Source organism: Natator depressus, chromosome 5 (genome assembly GCF_965152275.1).
Source record: "Natator depressus isolate rNatDep1 chromosome 5, rNatDep2.hap1, whole genome shotgun sequence".
NCBI lineage: Eukaryota > Metazoa > Chordata > Testudines > Cheloniidae > Natator > Natator depressus.
This window is the reverse complement of record NC_134238.1, coordinates 122,086,188-122,101,995: the sequence shown is the minus strand read 5'-3', so window position 1 is coordinate 122,101,995 and position 15,808 is coordinate 122,086,188. Positions and strand designations below refer to the sequence as shown.

Genomic DNA, 15,808 nt, shown 5'->3' with positions numbered 1-15,808 from the left:
TTCACCCAGGAGACGTGCTCAGCCATTCTGGAGCCCTGCCAGAAAAAAGTGGGTGTAAGGGGTGTGTGTGTGTGTGAGAGAGAGAAGAGGGGGATGTGGTCACCTGTACAGTATACATTTGAATAGAGCACGAGTCGGGGAGGGAATCACATTAAGCAGACAGGAATTTGAATGCAGTTGCAGTTTATTGTGACATTAAACCCTTGTTTTACACATTACAAAGCTAGGGAAAATATGAAGTTCAGGAGCACTTCCTATGTACAGAGGAAGACTGCTGTATGTATGTCCTGAGAGAAGCAGGACTAGCCCTGCAAGGGATGCAGTCCTGCATGACTAGTGATGCTACCCTGTAACCGGTAATAAATGGTTCTGGGTAAGTGGGCCTGGGAAATGACATTTATGTTCTTTAATTCTGCAGAAGGAAGAGCTGACCTCAGTCCACCATCTGCCAAAGCAGAACTGCGGCCTCAGCGAGGAGACCCCACACTAGCTATGCAGGCAATTCAGCTGGATTCCTTCTAGCAGCAGGGGGAACCCTTCAGGCCTCCACCTTCTTTCCTTCCTCCACCAGCTCATCAGGACACGGTGGGGAGTCTCCAGCGGGAGTGAAGGGTCCCACGATCCAGTCCAGGGGAACATTCTGCATCATGTATTGCAGCAGCTCATCCAGGGACTCCTGGGCCTTGGTCACCATCTCCCGACTATGGGCAAGGGCACTGCTGGACAGATCCTGGAAACAGCTGGCACTGGAGAAGGAGGCCTGGAGCTCTTCTATACTGCTCGAGACCTGCTGGGCCTTGTCCTGGATAGTGCTGGGAAGGCCCTGGAGGCTGCCCAGGAGAGTAAGGCAGGTGGTTTTAAGTTGCTGGGTGAGGCTCTGGGACGTGGCTAGAGCCTGAGCTTCAACCTGCTGGAAGGAGAAAGCGAGAGATGGGAGTATCTGCAAGTTTCCCCTACAGATGGGGGGAGTTCACTGGAGCAAGTCTGTAAGGGCAAGAAGGAGGAGAATACCTTTGCGGAGTCTGGTTCCTCCTGCCCTTCCAACTTCCCCCTGCAGCACTGGAGCCACATCTGGTACAGACGGTCCTGGCCATTGTGCAGCTTCTGATCTACGGCCTGCTTGATCTGCAGGAGGAGAGGGCAGTTAGCTATGAAGAGCAAGAGGCGGCTGGCCAGGGAAGCTCTCCCACAGCTAGGTGTGGGCAGCAGGCAGGCAGCACTACTGCAGCGACACAGCTGGGCCCAGGAAGAAACAGCGCCAATGGCACTGAGCACGGGAGGCTGCAGAGACCGTGACCCACAGCAGCTACAGGGCAGGGGAGAGGGGTCATGTTCCTACCAGGTCAATGATTTGCTGGAGCTGGGAGAGGGCCTCCAGGGTGCGCTGCCTGGCTTGTCTCATCTTGCCCAGGGCGTGCTGGTAGGCTCGCTGGCGCAACGTGCTCGACAGGGAACCCAGACGCACGTAGTAACTCCGCTGCTCTGCGGGAGCCTCTCCAGGCCCCTCAACGGGAGTTGTGGCAAGCTCAGCTGGAAGGGGGAAGGGGTCAGTTGGCAGCAGTGGTGCAAGTAAGCCAGTAAGGTCAGGTACACCGCACCATTAAGACATTTGTTGCTGGTATGACGTACTGGAATGACCTTCAGTATCCACTGAAAACTGCAGGGCTCTCAGGAACTGCAGCAGCGAAAGAAGGAGAACGCTGGCACCTCCTCCGGTGTGGCTGTACTGCCCCCAGCTGGCCCCCCACCAGCCCTTCCACGTAGTTGCATCTCCTGTCTGGGGTCTATAGAGCCCCCCCGCACAAGGCGGGGGGGTTGCTTGGGGGCAGTCATGTGCTTCCCACCCTCCCCCACTTTTGGGTCCCTCCCATGAGTTGCCATACTGGTAAGAATTAAAATCTACTTGTACCTCCAGTTGGCAGGGCTAGGATACAAGGCAGGGATGCATTCAGCCCTCTCAAAGCTTGTGACCGATGGAATCTTTCCCAGGGCACATTTGGATGCCCTGCAGCACCAACCAGTAAGGCAGCGGGTAGCTGCACAGGGAGCAGCGTCAGAGCCAGACGACAGGGCGAGCAGAGGGCCCAGCATGAAGGAACAAGGAGAGGGCTAGTAGCCTATCAAGGTTGCAAGGGAGCCTGAAGGAGAGGTGGCTCTTTTGCAAGCTCAGCTGTCAACACTGAACAGCTGTGAGTCCAAGCCACACCCCAAGACACCAGGATCACACTGGTTTTTATTCAGCAGAGGGGATCTTACCGAGCTCCTCCTCCGTCATGGGGAGGTAGTAGTCCACCAGCTGCTCAGATTTCCCCAATGCTGTGTCTATGCCACTCGCAGCCATCTGCCCCATGCTGGAGCCCATCACTGTGCTTATGCTGCTGGTCATGGTGGATTTGGTCACCTCCACGCTCTCCTGGACAGCCCCTTGGGCCACGCCCACCATGCTGGTCACTGCATCCTTGGCCTCAGTGACCGTGCTGCAGACTGCATCCTTGGCACCCACCATTGTGGCACGCACGAGGTCTTGGGCATCCAAAGCCACCTAGAGGAAAAGGGGTCAGAAGAGCGGTCACTGAACACCTAGCGGAAGTGAAGGGCCCACAGCCTCATCCTGCTCCAGGACCAGCCGTGACACTCCTGTGGTTACCTTCTCAATCGGCTGCTGCAGGATGGGCAGCTGCTCTTCCAGTCTGTCCAGACCCCGACAGGCATATTCATTGGCTGCTGCAACTGTAACACAACCACAGAACTCGTTTCCTTAATTCCTTCACGTGCACAGATCTCGTGGGGCTGCTAATCTGTGTACACTGGAGGACTGGTGTTCCTAAGCAAGTGTCCCCAGGTTACTGATGGGAAAGCCAAGGAAGAGGGGTTGGGCAAGTTGCCCAAGACTATGGAGCCAGTCTGGGTCAGTGCAGGTTTAGCACTCAGGAGATCCGGCTGCCAGTCATCTGTTCATCTACTCCCAGCTTCTCCTAGAGGGTTTCAGGCGTCTCCAGTGCCTGCAATGGGCTCAGATCCCTTCAGCATTGGAGCTGCTTCCTGTGCCCTCTAGCAGGTATTGCTCCATGGCATTAGGTGCCATACACAGTGCATGTGGCTGTGTGGTACTGGGCCAGCCACACACAGCAGGGATTCTGCCTGGGCACTGCCTGCCTCTAGGCTGGCCCAGCTCCCCGCTGGTACCGGAGCAAGAGTCCTCACCAGCAGCTGCTGCAGCTCTCAGAGCAGCTCCGCACAAGGCCAATGCCTTGGCCAGATCACGTCTAGGAGCTAGCCGAGTTCAGGGAGCAGGAGAAGGGAGTCTGTGGATTCTGTTTGCTGCCAGCTGGAGGCCGAGTTCAGTAGTGGGCCTAGAGCCACTGTAGGCTGAGCCTGCCCCCAGACCCACCTCCCCTGCCACAGACGCACGAGTGTTCCAGCCTCCCCTCCCTTACTCACTCTGTGGCTCCAGCTGGGCCAGGATGGGCTGTGCCCCGGTGACGGCAGCAGAGGTGATGGCCCTCACCCCAGTCTCTACTACCTCACAGACACCTTTGATGGCTGGGTGGGTCTCTTTGGTGGCAGCGTAGCTGGCAGAGGCCATCTCACAGGCAGAGCTGACCAAGGGCAGGCCAGCCACCCTGTCTGCTGCAGTCTGAGGGAGGGAAAGGAGTCAGCTGAGGAAGAGCTCCTGGCTTGTCAAGGTGCCCCTCCTGTCTCTTTCCTTCTGCAACTGCCGATTCTGTAGGAGACTGCCTAGATCTGAGGACAGTCTCCTGTCCCTGTCAGCAGGGGTTCAGTGGTCTGCCTGTGATATTAGTTACACACCCAGAAGCCTGGTCCCATTGGAACAGCTGCCTATATTTAGTAAGGTCTCAGGAACGCCGTTTCCGTCCTGGCATGCCCACCAACAAAACAGAACTATGTCACAGTCTCGTTCTGTCAGCAAGAGCAGGAATGGAGAGACCTTTTGTCTTTCCAAGTGCAGTCTCTCCCGATCAGGATCCATGTCTCGGTCCAGGACACGGTACAATGCCCCCCTCTTTTTTGGGGGCCCTTGGGCATTAGTCAACGGGATTTGCCAGTGTTACAGTGCAGACAGTATTCAAAGTGTCCCCAGTGCTCCTCCTGGCTTCAGGAGGCACTTGTGGGCAGTGACTACGGCACTCAGAGCTACAATCATTGGCTAGTATTGTGGTTACGAGTCCCTGTCTCCAGCAGTGGAGACATTCAAGCTAGAACAGCCCTTCCAGCTGCCAAGCACACCTGCCTCCCCAGGAGGGACCCACCTGTTGCTCCTCTGCCTGGATCTCCACCTGTGGTTCGTGTTCCTTAACAGACATGGTGGAGTGAGATGTCCCTGCAAGATCCGAAAAGGAATATTGAGTGGCTAGAGCTGGAAATAAAATCAATATTGTGTAGGAACATCAGGAGAGCTGCTCCCAGTCCGTTTTCTTTAAGAGCCAGACCAGGTTGTCCCCCTGTAGGAAGTCTCTCTACAGAGAGAACAGGCCAGGGCCTTAAACTTTTCATCTAAGTCAAGCCCAGAAACAGAAACAGCTAGTTTGTCTGTGTGTGGTCTTCTGTCCCCTCTAGTGGCACCAGGACCAGTTAGAGAGAGAGAGATTAATGCATCCACTCTACAGTCTTAGCTAAGAGCCATATGGCTTTTATCTCATGCATTTAGCTCCACTGCATGAGCCTCTGGAGGACCCAGGTTTGATCCTTCTGATGACCAGGGTCTGTTGGTGTTACACATAGATCGATGGACACATATTAAAGTCAGAAGAGACCATTATGGTTATCTAATCTGACCTCCTGCACAACGCAGGTAATGGAATCTCACCCACCCACTCCTGCAAAAACCCTCTCATTTATGTCTGAGCTATTGAAGTCCTCAAATCGTGGTTTAAAGACTTCAAGGAGCAGAGAATCCTCCAGCAAGTGACCTGTGCCCCATGCTACAGAGAAAGGCAAAAAGCCTCCAGGGCCTCTTCCAATCTGCCCTAGAGGGAAATTCCTTCCTGACCCCAAATATGGCAATCAGCTAAACCCTGAGCCTATGGGCAAGATTCACCAGCCAGATAACCAGGAAAGAATTCTCTGAAGCAATTCAGATCCCACCCAATGTAACGCCCCATTTACACACTCCCAAAGCTTCTACTCAGACTTCAAGACCCAACAATACCTCCCAAGGGGAACACCAGGACACCTGCACAGCTCATCAGAGGAACCCTCCTAGTTTAGTCTTTTCCCAGATAATACCGGGGCTAATTCCATTTGTCCCAGAGTACAATCACTGACAGAAGTTACCCTGCTGAAGGTAGTAGCCAGTGACTACACACACAGAACACTGAATTGAGAAGATATCATTGGTGAGCCTTCAGGGACCTCTAGAGTGAGTAGTATAGGAGTCTCCCTGGATACTGAATTACATAGGAGATGATCATAATGGTCCCTTCTGACCTTAATATCTATGTGTCTATATCAGAGATGCCCACTATGGCAGGCTGGTTATTTTAAAGCCCAATTTAGCTGGGAACAATACAAATACTTTCTATTGTCAGTTAAAGACTGGTCTGGTAAAGAAACAGATTCCAGTTCAGGTAAACTGACACCATCACCCCTAGAGAGGAGAGTGAGACCACTAACTAGAAAGCTAGGGCCAGGAAGCATTTCCCTTATGGGAGGGCACCAGGCCTGTTTTCCTTTAGGGTTTCCTGCCTTATCCGTTTCAGGTACATATTGGTTACCCAGCACTCCAGTCTCAGCTGAATCAGCCACCTCAGTCAAGTGTTTCCACCTGCAGGTCATTAGGACAAGCCAGAACTCAGACCACAACCAAAGGTCCCAATCCCCATCCCTGAATGGGAACAGCATAGCTTAACTCAGGTAGAGAGGTGAGTGGAGAGTTTTCCCATAGTCCAAGCTCTAATTTAGTTCTCCTTGTTAAATATTCTATTCTTCTCTAGGGAAGCCTCTATATCTTAGAACATACCATTAATCCAGGCCTCCCAGTCTGGAAGGCAGACAGTTTCCTTCCCTAGACTGTTAGCTCAGAAGACTCAGCTAGAAATGCTTTACACAAGTACAGCTACAAAGTACTGAAAGTAGCTAAGAGCTTCTGACCATTCAATCCTCGTTACTACTGACCATCAGGCAAGACATTGGGTTACACTCTGTGTAAGAAAGAGCCCCCATCTAAACACCCAAAGAACCAGAGACATAGTACAGAGCTTAACTACACATCTTACCAAACTTCCACACTACTAATCCTTCACCAATACTCAGACCTCCCTCAGGTCTCAGCCATTATATTCCTGTGATGATGTCATCATGGGGCTGGACACACTTAACAGACAGCTCAGGAGACCAATCACACAGCTACATTCCCTACTTTACCCAGTGAGGGTTGTGAGCCTCTGAAAAGTTAGAGGGTTTCAGAGTTGCCAATTTTGGCTCCCGTTGGTCTCGCTGAAGAGCGCCTTGACGCTCCATTTCCCTGGTAACATTTTCAGTGTAGAAGGTTTTTTGTCAGTAAAACAATCTAAGAGAGGAGAGTGCTGGTACCTCAAAGAGAGTTAGGTTGCCCCACACTGGGCAATAAGGGGTTAAAGACTGAGTGCAGTTAGCAGTTCCAATATAAGTGTCAGTTGAATACGTGGAACCCCCAGGCTCAGGGGGCATCAGGGGAGCATTTGGGAAATGATGGGGATGACACAGCCACAGGGAAGGACTAAGAGGGGAGACAAGCTCAGGGAAAAGTTTGGGCGGGGGGGAGTCAGTCATAGCCACTATGCTCGGCTCTACCCTCTCCCCATTATCATTCCTGGCCTAGTTACTCCAGTGCCAGGGCCCTTCCCAGCTGGAGTGACAGAAGATCACAACATGTATATCTTCTTCCCATAACCTCCCCATCGCCCTTCACACAGGGAGTAAAACAAAGCAGGGAGTGCAAATGCGTGGAACAGCTGAGCAGAGTGACAGTGGCCTGGGGCTGAGGCAGCTGCTCACCTCACTCCTTTAAAGGAAGCCTAGATGTTCATACCCATGTCTGTCCCACAGAGGGAAGTGAGTGGGCCTCCATCCAGACACACGACCTTCAGCGGCTGCAAAGGCTAGAGTGGGGCAGTGTTAGGCCCTGATTCTACAATGAGCCCTGCACAAACCAGCCCCTGCATTTACTCAGACCTCCAGTAACTTCAACAGGCAGTTGGGAAGAGTAGTTGAGTTTCAGAGAGCTCTGCACAGGTGCAAGTAACACCAGCACAGAGAGACCATTGCATGCTCAGGGCTTAGAAACCACCTTCCCATTCATAGCCCTCCCACATATGCAGCCAGCAGAAAAAGCAAGCCCAACCATGTTGACAGCACAGTACAAGTCTTCCTACCTGGTAGCTACAATCACTAATTAGGCAGGCGGTAGTGCCCAGGAAAGATAGCCAGCTGGGGGCAGAAAGCATCTTTCCTTTTCCCATTTCTCCTTCTAATATTCAGACCATTGGAGTGTAGCTAGTGTGATCTCTATGCTCACACCTTGGATCCTCCAACAGGCCTTTGGATTAAACACTTGAGCCCATGGGTGAATCATGCTGGGGTTTGCTGAAATAACTCACTGCTCTTTGTGCCATAAATACTGCATCCGGTGGGTTAGTCAGTTACTGCATTTGCTTTGTATAACTTAAGATTGGTCCAGCAACATTTTCGATGGGGTATCTTACGTCTGACCCTGGCTTGAGGATGTGATAGAACCACCCTTTCCCTATGGAAAGATTAGCTGTAGGGGCTGTGCTGGGGAAATGTAGGCTGCAATGCTCTTCATGGTGTAAAGAAAATCCAGCTTCATTCCAAGTTTGAAGCAAACATCTGCTGATGTGAAATCCACTCATTGACCTCACGCATTTTATTAGACTTGGACTAAAGAGAAAAGAGCTTCACTGGGCTTGAACACAGAAGTCAGATTAGCTGACCAGTACTCCTGAAGTCTGCACTTACTCTTCCATATCCCTAAAAGGAGCAAGCTAGGACCTTTACTCACTCCAGCAGGACTCCACCTCGCTAGTGCTTTTACTCACTCTTCCCCGTGAGTGTGTTGGAGGGGCCATTTTTAATCCATAACACAGCAGGGTTTATAACACACCTCCAGTTCCACAGGCAGACTAGCTGCAGTAATTGCTCCCTGTCAGTTAGGGAGTTTCTGACTTTCCTGCAGAAAAGGACCTAGGGGTTACAGTGGACAAGAAGCTGGATAGGAGTCAGCAGTGTGCCCTTGTTGCCAAGAAGGCCAATGGCATGTTGGGCTGTATAAGTAGGGGCATTGCCAGCAAATCGAGGGATGTGATCATTCCCCTCTATTCGACATTGGTGAGGCCTCATCTGGAGTACTGTGTCCAGTTTTGGGCCCCACATTACAAGGAGGGGGTGAAAAAATTGGAAAGCGTCCAGCAGAGGGCAACAAAAGTGATTAGGGGACTGGAACAGATGACTTATGAGGAGAGGTTGAGGGAACCGGAATTGTTTAGTCTGTGGAAGAGAAGAGTGAGGGGGGATTTGATAGCAGCTTTCAACTACCTGAAAGGGGGCTCCAAAGAGGCTGGATCTAGACTGCTCTCAGTGGTAGCAGATGACAAAACAAGGATCAATGGTCTCAAGCTGCAGTGGGCAAGGTTTTGGTTGGATATTAGAAAAAGCTTTTTCCACTAGGAGGGTGGTGAAGCACTGGAATGGGTTACCTCGGGAGGTGGTGGAATCTCCTTCCTTTGAAGTTTTTAAGGTCAGGCTTGACAAAGCCCTGGCCGGGATGATTTAGTTGGGGATTGGTCCCGCTTTGAGCAGGGGGTAGGACTAGATGACCTCCTGAGGTCCCTTCCAACCCTGATATTCTATGAAGAGCTTAGTATCCTCAATCGATTGGAGAATAAGGCAGGCCCTTTCCAATGAGATCACCACTTTGTTACTAGTCTCCATCCTTGAGAGCAACACACCCATTCCTGCGCATGGTGCTGTTGCAGTGCTGAACCCAGGAGACCTTTCTTTGCCTGAAGCTTTTTAATAGCTCAAGCCCGAGTTAGGATAAGCAACAGTGATGGAGCTGCCTAGATGACACTACCCACTTGTGACTTCAAGCACAGACACAAGCTCTCAGGAAAACGCATTACAAGCCCAGCACTGACCCTACTATGGATCTCCCACAACCCTGAGCCACGTGCCTGTAGTGTTATTGACCTGGCTAGGTTTACACTAAGCAGTAAGAAAGGTTAGGCCGGTGCTTGGCTAACAGCAGGGAGGAAGGACGCAGGCTGGCTGCTGCTGCTAGCAGCTGCTCTCTCTCTTGCAGCTCGTCTCCCTGTGTGTGCGCGTGTCTTTTGTTAAATCCCAGTTGCCTGGAGTTGCCTCCAGTTGCCAGTTCACCATCTCTTTTCCGAGACACTTCCAACCTTTTGAGCCTTTTGCACTGGACTAGAGGCAAGGCCCAGCAGTCTCCCACCACTGTATGTGACCCTTTTAACTTCGCTCATTACCAGCAGTAGGTTCTCAGTTCTCCACACACCCCATTTCCTCTCAAGGCCATAGTGCCCTATCTCAACAACCTGGGTCTTTCCCTCTGTTAGTTGGTCTCAGAGTCTGTAATGTTGCCTTGCTACCCCCTGGAAGCCAGATGAGTGTTCTCAATGGGCTGCTGCCTCCTTCTACATGAGAAAAAAGTCTCAATGGAAGCGTGTCAAATGGAGGCACCTGAAGAGATGCCTTCACCCAGGATATGAGCTCAGCCATTCTGGAGCCCTGCCAGAGAAAAAGGGGTTGTGGGGGTGTGTGAAGAAGAGGGGGATGGGGTCACCTGTGCAATATATGTTTGTACAGAGTACGAGGTAGGGAGGGAATCACATTAAGCAGACAGCAATTTGAATGCAGTTGAGGTTTATTGTGACATTAAACCCTAGTTTTACACATTACAAAGCTAGGAAAAAGATCAAGCTGAGGAACACTTCCTATGTATAGAGGAAGACAGCTGTATGTCAGTTACAATCCATGTCCTGAGAAAAGCAGACTCGCCCTGCAACGGATGCAGTCCTGCATGACTAGTGATGCCACCCTATAACCGGTAATACATGGTTCTGGGGAAGCGTGCCTGGGAAAGGACATGCACGTTCTGTAATTCTGCAGAAGGAAGAGTTGACCTCAGTCCACCTTCTGCCAAAGCAGAACTGCAGCCTCAGCAAGGAGACCACACACTAGCTCTGCAGGCAATTCAGCCGGATTCCTTCCAGCAGCAGGGGGAACACTTCAGGCCTCCACCTTCTTCCCTTCCTCCACCAGGTCATCAGGACACAGTGGGGAGTCTCCAGCGGGAGTGAAGGGTCCCACGATCCAGTCCAGGGGAACATTCTGCATCACGTATTCCAGCAGCTCATCCAGGGACTCCTGGGCCTTGGTCACCATCTCCCGACTACGGGCAAGGGCATTGCTGGACAGATCCTGGAAACAGCTGGCACTGGAGAAGGAGGCCTGGAGCTCTTCTATACTGCTCGAGACCTGCTGGGCCTTGTCCTGGATAGTGCTGGGAAGGCCCTGGATGCTGCCCAGGAGAGTAAGGCAGGTGGTTTTCAGTTGCTGGGTGAGGCTCTGGGACGTGGCTAGAGCCTGAGCTTCAACCTGCTGGAAGGAGAAAGAGACTGGAGTATCTGCAAGTTTCCCCTACACATGGGGGGAGTTCACTGAAGCAAGGCTGTGAGGGCGAGAAGGAGGAGAATACCTTTGCGGAGTCTGGTTCCTCCTGCCCTTCCAACTTCCCCCTGCAGCACTGGAGCCACATCTGGTACAGACGGTCCTGGCCATTGTGAAGCTTCTGATCTACGGCCTGCTTGATCTGCAGGAGGAGAGGGCAGTTATCTGGGAAGAGCAGGAGGCGGCTGGCCAGGGAAGCTCTCCCACAGCTAGGTGTGGGCAGCAGGCAGGCAGCACTACTGCAGCGACACAGCTGGGCCCAGGAAGAAACAGCGCCAATGGCACTGAGCACGGGAGGCTGCAGAGACCGTGACCCACAGCAGCTACAGGGCAGGGGAGAGGGGTCATGTTCCTACCAGGTCAATGATTTGCTGGAGCTGGGAGAGGGCCTCCAGGGTGCGCTGCCTGGCTTGTCTCATCTTGCCCAGGGCGTGCTGGTAGGCTCGCTGGCGCAACGTGCTCGACAGGGAACCCAGACGCACGTAGTAACTCCGCTGCTCTGCGGGAGCCTCTCCAGGCCCCTCAACGGGAGTTGTGGCAAGCTCAGCTGGAAGGGGGAAGGGGTCAGTTGGCAGCAGTGGTGCAAGTAAGCCAGTAAGGTCAGGTACACCGCACCATTAAGACATTTGTTGCTGGTATGACGTACTGGAATGACCTTCAGTATCCACTGAAAACTGCAGGGCTCTCAGGAACTGCAGCAGCGAAAGAAGGAGAACGCTGGCACCTCCTCCGGTGTGGCTGTACTGCCCCCAGCTGGCCCCTCACCAGCCCTTCCACGTAGTTGCATCTCCTGTCTGGGGTCTATAGAGCCCCCCCGCACAAGGCGGGGGGGGTTGCTTGGGGGCAGTCATGTGCTTCCCACCCTCCCCCACTTTTGGGTCCCTCCCATGAGTTGCCATACTGGTAAGAATTAAAATCTATTTGTACCACCAGTTGGCAGGGCCAGGATACAAGGCAGGGATGCGTTCAGCCCTCCCAAAGCTTGTGACCGATGGAATCTTTCCCAGGGTACGTTTGGATGCCCTGCAGCACCGACCAGTAAGGCAGTGGGTAGCTGCACAGGGAGCAGCGTCAGAGCCATCAGACAGGGCGAGCGGAGGGCCCAGCATGAAGGAACTAAGGGAGGGCTAGTAGCCAAGCTAGCCCGAAGGAGAGGAGGCTCTTTTGGCAGATCAGCTGTGAACCCCAAGTTCAAGCCGCACCCCAAGACACCAGGGTCACACTGGTTTTTATTCAGCAGAGGGGATCTTACCGAGCTCCTCCTCGGTCATGGGGAGGTAGTAATCCACCAGCTGCTCAGATTTCCCCAATGCTGTGTCTATGCCACTCGCAGCCATCTGCCCCATGCTGGAGCCCATCACTGTGCTTATGCTGCTGGTCACGGTGGATTTGGTCACCTCCACGCTCTTCTGGACAGCCCCTTGGGCCACGCTCACCATGCTGGTCACTGCATCCTTGGCCTCAGTGACCGTGCTGCAGACGGCATCCTTGGCACCCACCATTGTGGCACGCACGAGGTCTTGGGCATCCAAAACCACCTAGAGGAAAAGGGGCCAGAAGAGAGGTCACTGAATGCCTAGCGGAAGTGAAGGGTCCACAGCCTCATCCTGCTCCAGGACCAGCCGTGACACTCCTGTGGTTACCTTCTCAATCGGCTGCTGCAGGATGGGCAGCTGCTCCTCCAGTCTGTCCAGACCCCGACAGGCATATTCATTGGCTGCTGCAACTGAAACACAACCACAGAACTCGTTCCCTTAATTCCTTCACGTGCACAGATCTCGTGGGGCTGCTAATCTGTGTACACTGGAGGACTGGTGTTCCTAAGCAAGTGTCCCAGGTTACTGATGGGAAAGCCAAGGAAGAGAGGTTGGGCAAGTTGCCCAAGGCTATGGACCCTGTCTGTTTCAGAGCCAGGTTTAGCACTCAGGAGATCCCGCTGCCAGTCATCTGTTCATCCACCCCCAGCTTCTCCTAGAGGGTTTCAGGCGTCTCCAGTGCCTGCAATGGGCTCAGATCCTTTTAGCATTGGAGCTGCTTCCTGTGCCCTCTAGCAGGTATTGCTCCATGGCATTAGGTGCCATACACAGTGCATGTGGCTGTGTGGTACTGGGCCAGCCACGCACACCAGGGATTGTGCCTGGGCACTGCCTGTCTCTAGGCTGGTCCAGCTCAGCACCGATACCTGAGGAAGAGTCCAACAACAGCTGCTGCAACCATCAGAGCCGCTCCGCACGAGGCCAATGCCTTGTCCAGATCATGTCTAGGAGCTAGCAGAGTTCAGGGGAGCAGGAGAAGGGAGTCTGTGGATTCTGTTTGCGGCCAGTTGGAGGCAGAGTTCAGTAGTGGGCCTAGAGCCACTGTAGGTTGAGCCTGCCCCCAGACCCACCTCTCCCGCCACACACACAGGAGCATTCCTGCCTCCCTTCCCTTACTCACGCTGTGGCTCCAGCTGGTCCAGGATGGGCCGTGCCCCGGTGATGGCCGCATAGGTGATGGCCCTCTCCCCTTTCTCTGCCACCTCACAGACCACTTTGATGGCTGGGTGGGTCTCTTTGGTGGCAGCGTAGCTGGCAGAGGCCATCTCACAGGCAGAGCTGACCAAGGGCAAGCCAGCCACCCTGTCCCCTGCAGTCTGTGGGAGGGAAAGGAGTCAGCTGAGGAAGAGCTCCTGGCTTGTCAATGTGTCCCTCCTGTCTCTTTCCTTCTGCAACTACTGATTCTGTAGGAGACGGTCCTCAGAGCTAGGCAGTCTCCTGTCCCTGTCAGCAGGGGTTCAGTGGCCTGCCTGTGACATTAGTTACACACCCAGAAGCCTGGTCCCATTGGAACAGCTGCCTATATTCAGCAAGGTCTCAGGAACACCATTTCCATCCTGGCACGCCCACCAACAAAACAGAACTGCGTCACGATCTCGTTCCATCAGTGAGAGCAGGAGTGGAGAGACCTTTTGTCTTTCCAAGTGCAGTCTCTCCCAATCAGGAACCATGTCTCGGTCCAGCACCCGGTACAGTGCCCCCACGGGGCATTGCTATCAGCGGGATTTGCCGGTGTTCTAGTGCAGAGAGCATTCACAGGGTCACCAGCGCTGGTGCTCCTCCCGGATTCAAGGGGCACTTGTGGGCAGTGACTACGGCACTCTGAGAACTAGAACTGGGAGCATTAGCTAGTGTTGTGGTTACGAGTCCCTGTCTCCAGCAGTGGAGACATTCAAGCTAGAACAGCCCTTCCAGCTGCCAAGCACACCTTCCTCCCCAGGAGGGACCCACCTGTTGCTCCTCCGCCTGGATCTCCACCTGTGGTTCATTTTCCTTAGCAGACATGGTGGAGTGAGATGTCCCTGCAAGACCCAAAAAGGAATATTGAGTGGCTACTGCAGAACACAGTGAAATCAATGTTGTGTAGGAACACCAGGAGGGCTGCTCCCGGTCCATTTTCTCTAAGAGCCAGACCAGGTTGTCCCCCTGTAGTAAGTCTCTCTGTACAGAGAACAGGCCAGGGCCTTAAACCTTTGATCTAAGGCAGGTTCAGAGACAGCCAGTTCCTCAAGCCCAGGGATGCACTTGTAATCTACACACCTTCTAGGTATGTTCTTCTGTCCCATCTCGTGGCACGAGGACCAGTTAGAGAGACAGAGATTAACGCATCGGTTTTACAGTCTTAGCTCATGCAGCAGAGGCTCATGCATTTAGCTCCAGAGGTCCCAGGTTTGATCCTGCCCATCACCAGGGTCTCTCGGTGTTGCACACTCCCAAAGCTTCTCCTCAGACTTCTAGACCCAACAATGCCTCCCAAGGGGAGCACCAGGACACCTGCAAAGCTCAGAGGCACCCTCCCAGTTTAGTCTTTTCCCAGATAATACCAGGGATAATTCCATTTGTCCCAGAGTACAATCACTGACAGAAGTTACCCTGCTGAAGGTAGTAGCCATTGACTACACACACAGAGCACTGAATTGAGAAGACACCGCTGGTGAGCCTTCAGGGACCTCTAGAGTGAGTAGTGTAGGAGTCTCCCTGGATACTGAATTACATAGGAGATGATCATAATGGTCCCTTCTGACCTTAATATCTGTGAGTCTACGTAGGAGATGCCCACTATGGCAGGCTGATTATTTTAAAGCCAATTTAGCTGGTAAAAATACAAATATTTTCTATTCTCAGTTAAAGACTGGTCTGCTAAAGAACAGATTCAGGTAAATTGACACCATCACCCCTAGAGGCGAGAGCGAGACCACTAACTAGAAAGCTAGAGCAGGAAGCATTTCCCTTATGGGAAGGCACCAGGCCTGTTTTCTTTTAGGGTTTCCTGCATTATCTGTTTCAGATACATATTGGTTACCCAGCACTCCAGTCTCAGCTCAATCAGCCACCTCAGTCAAGTGTTTCCACCTGCAGATCATTAGGACAAGGCAGAAGTCCCTATCCCCATTCCTGAGTGGGAATAGCATAGCTTAGCTCAGGTAGAGAGGTGAGTGGAGAGTTTTCCCATAGTCCAAGCCCTAACTTAATTCTCTTTGGTAAATATTCTATTCTTCTCTACAGAAGCCTCCACCTCCTAGAACATACAATTAATCAAGGCCTCTCAGTCTGGAAGGCAGATAGTTTCCTTCCTTGGACTGTTTGCTCAGAAGACTCAGCTAGAAATGCTTTACACAAGAACAGCTACCAAGCACTGAAAGTATCTAAGAGTTTCTAGTCATTCAATCCTAGCCACTACTGGCCATCTAGCAAGACATTGGGTCACACTCTGTGTAAGAAAAGAGCTCCCATCTAAACACACACAGAACCTAGGAACCAGAGACATAGTATAGAGGTTAAGCACACATCTTACCAAACTTCCACACTACTAATCCTTTGCCAGTACTAGAATATACCCCCCCCAGCCATTATATTCCTGTGATGATGTCATCATGTGGCTGGACACACTTGACAGACAGCTCAGGAAACCAATCACACAGCTGCATTCTCTACTTTGCTCAGTGAGGGCTGTGAGCCTCTGAAAAGTTACAGGGTTTCAGAGTTGCCAATCTTGCTTGGATGTGTTCCTGGAGGTCCCATCACATGACAATCTTTAGTTCCTGGAGACTCCAGGGCGATCCTGG

At 52.6% G+C, this 15,808-nt stretch overlaps 2 protein-coding genes across 2 annotated transcripts; both read right to left on the bottom strand.

Annotated features, from left to right (window-relative positions):
* Positions 1-538: 538 nt before the first annotated feature.
* On the bottom strand, positions 539-7,985 carry LOC141988000 (perilipin-3-like). Its single transcript, XM_074953822.1, has 9 exons — positions 7,978-7,985; positions 6,237-6,286; positions 4,272-4,372; positions 3,442-3,637; positions 2,648-2,730; positions 2,257-2,542; positions 1,340-1,530; positions 1,012-1,125; positions 539-910 (listed from the first exon to the last, which is right to left on the bottom strand). The coding sequence occupies exons 1-9, from the start codon at positions 7,983-7,985 to the stop codon at positions 539-541; spliced, it is 1,401 nt and encodes a 466-aa protein (XP_074809923.1).
* Positions 7,986-10,266: 2,281 nt separating this feature from the next.
* Positions 10,267-15,559, bottom strand: LOC141987086 (perilipin-3-like). Its single transcript, XM_074952128.1, has 8 exons — positions 15,538-15,559; positions 13,974-14,074; positions 13,144-13,339; positions 12,351-12,433; positions 11,960-12,245; positions 11,064-11,254; positions 10,736-10,849; positions 10,267-10,638 (listed from the first exon to the last, which is right to left on the bottom strand). The coding sequence occupies exons 2-8, from the start codon at positions 14,025-14,027 to the stop codon at positions 10,267-10,269; spliced, it is 1,296 nt and encodes a 431-aa protein (XP_074808229.1). The 5' UTR covers positions 14,028-14,074; positions 15,538-15,559.
* Between the last annotated feature and the right edge of the window lie 249 nt (positions 15,560-15,808).

Excerpts from the sequence above, each read along its gene's own strand:
- LOC141988000 (XM_074953822.1), bottom strand. Across the intron at positions 2,731-3,441 it reads GGCCCAGCTGGAGCCACAGA|TTGCAGCAGCCAATGAATAT; the intron begins GTGAGTAAGGGA and ends GTTGTGTTACAG. Across the intron at positions 1,531-2,256 it reads CATGACGGAGGAGGAGCTCG|CTGAGCTTGCCACAACTCCC; the intron begins GTAAGATCCCCT and ends TCCCCCTTCCAG.
- LOC141987086 (XM_074952128.1), bottom strand. The coding sequence starts at position 14,027 with ATGTCTGCTAAGGAAAATGAACCACAGGTGGAGATCCAGGCGGAGGAG. Across the intron at positions 12,246-12,350 it reads TGCAGCAGCCGATTGAGAAG|GTGGTTTTGGATGCCCAAGA; the intron begins GTAACCACAGGA and ends CTTTTCCTCTAG. Across the intron at positions 11,255-11,959 it reads CATGACCGAGGAGGAGCTCG|CTGAGCTTGCCACAACTCCC; the intron begins GTAAGATCCCCT and ends TCCCCCTTCCAG.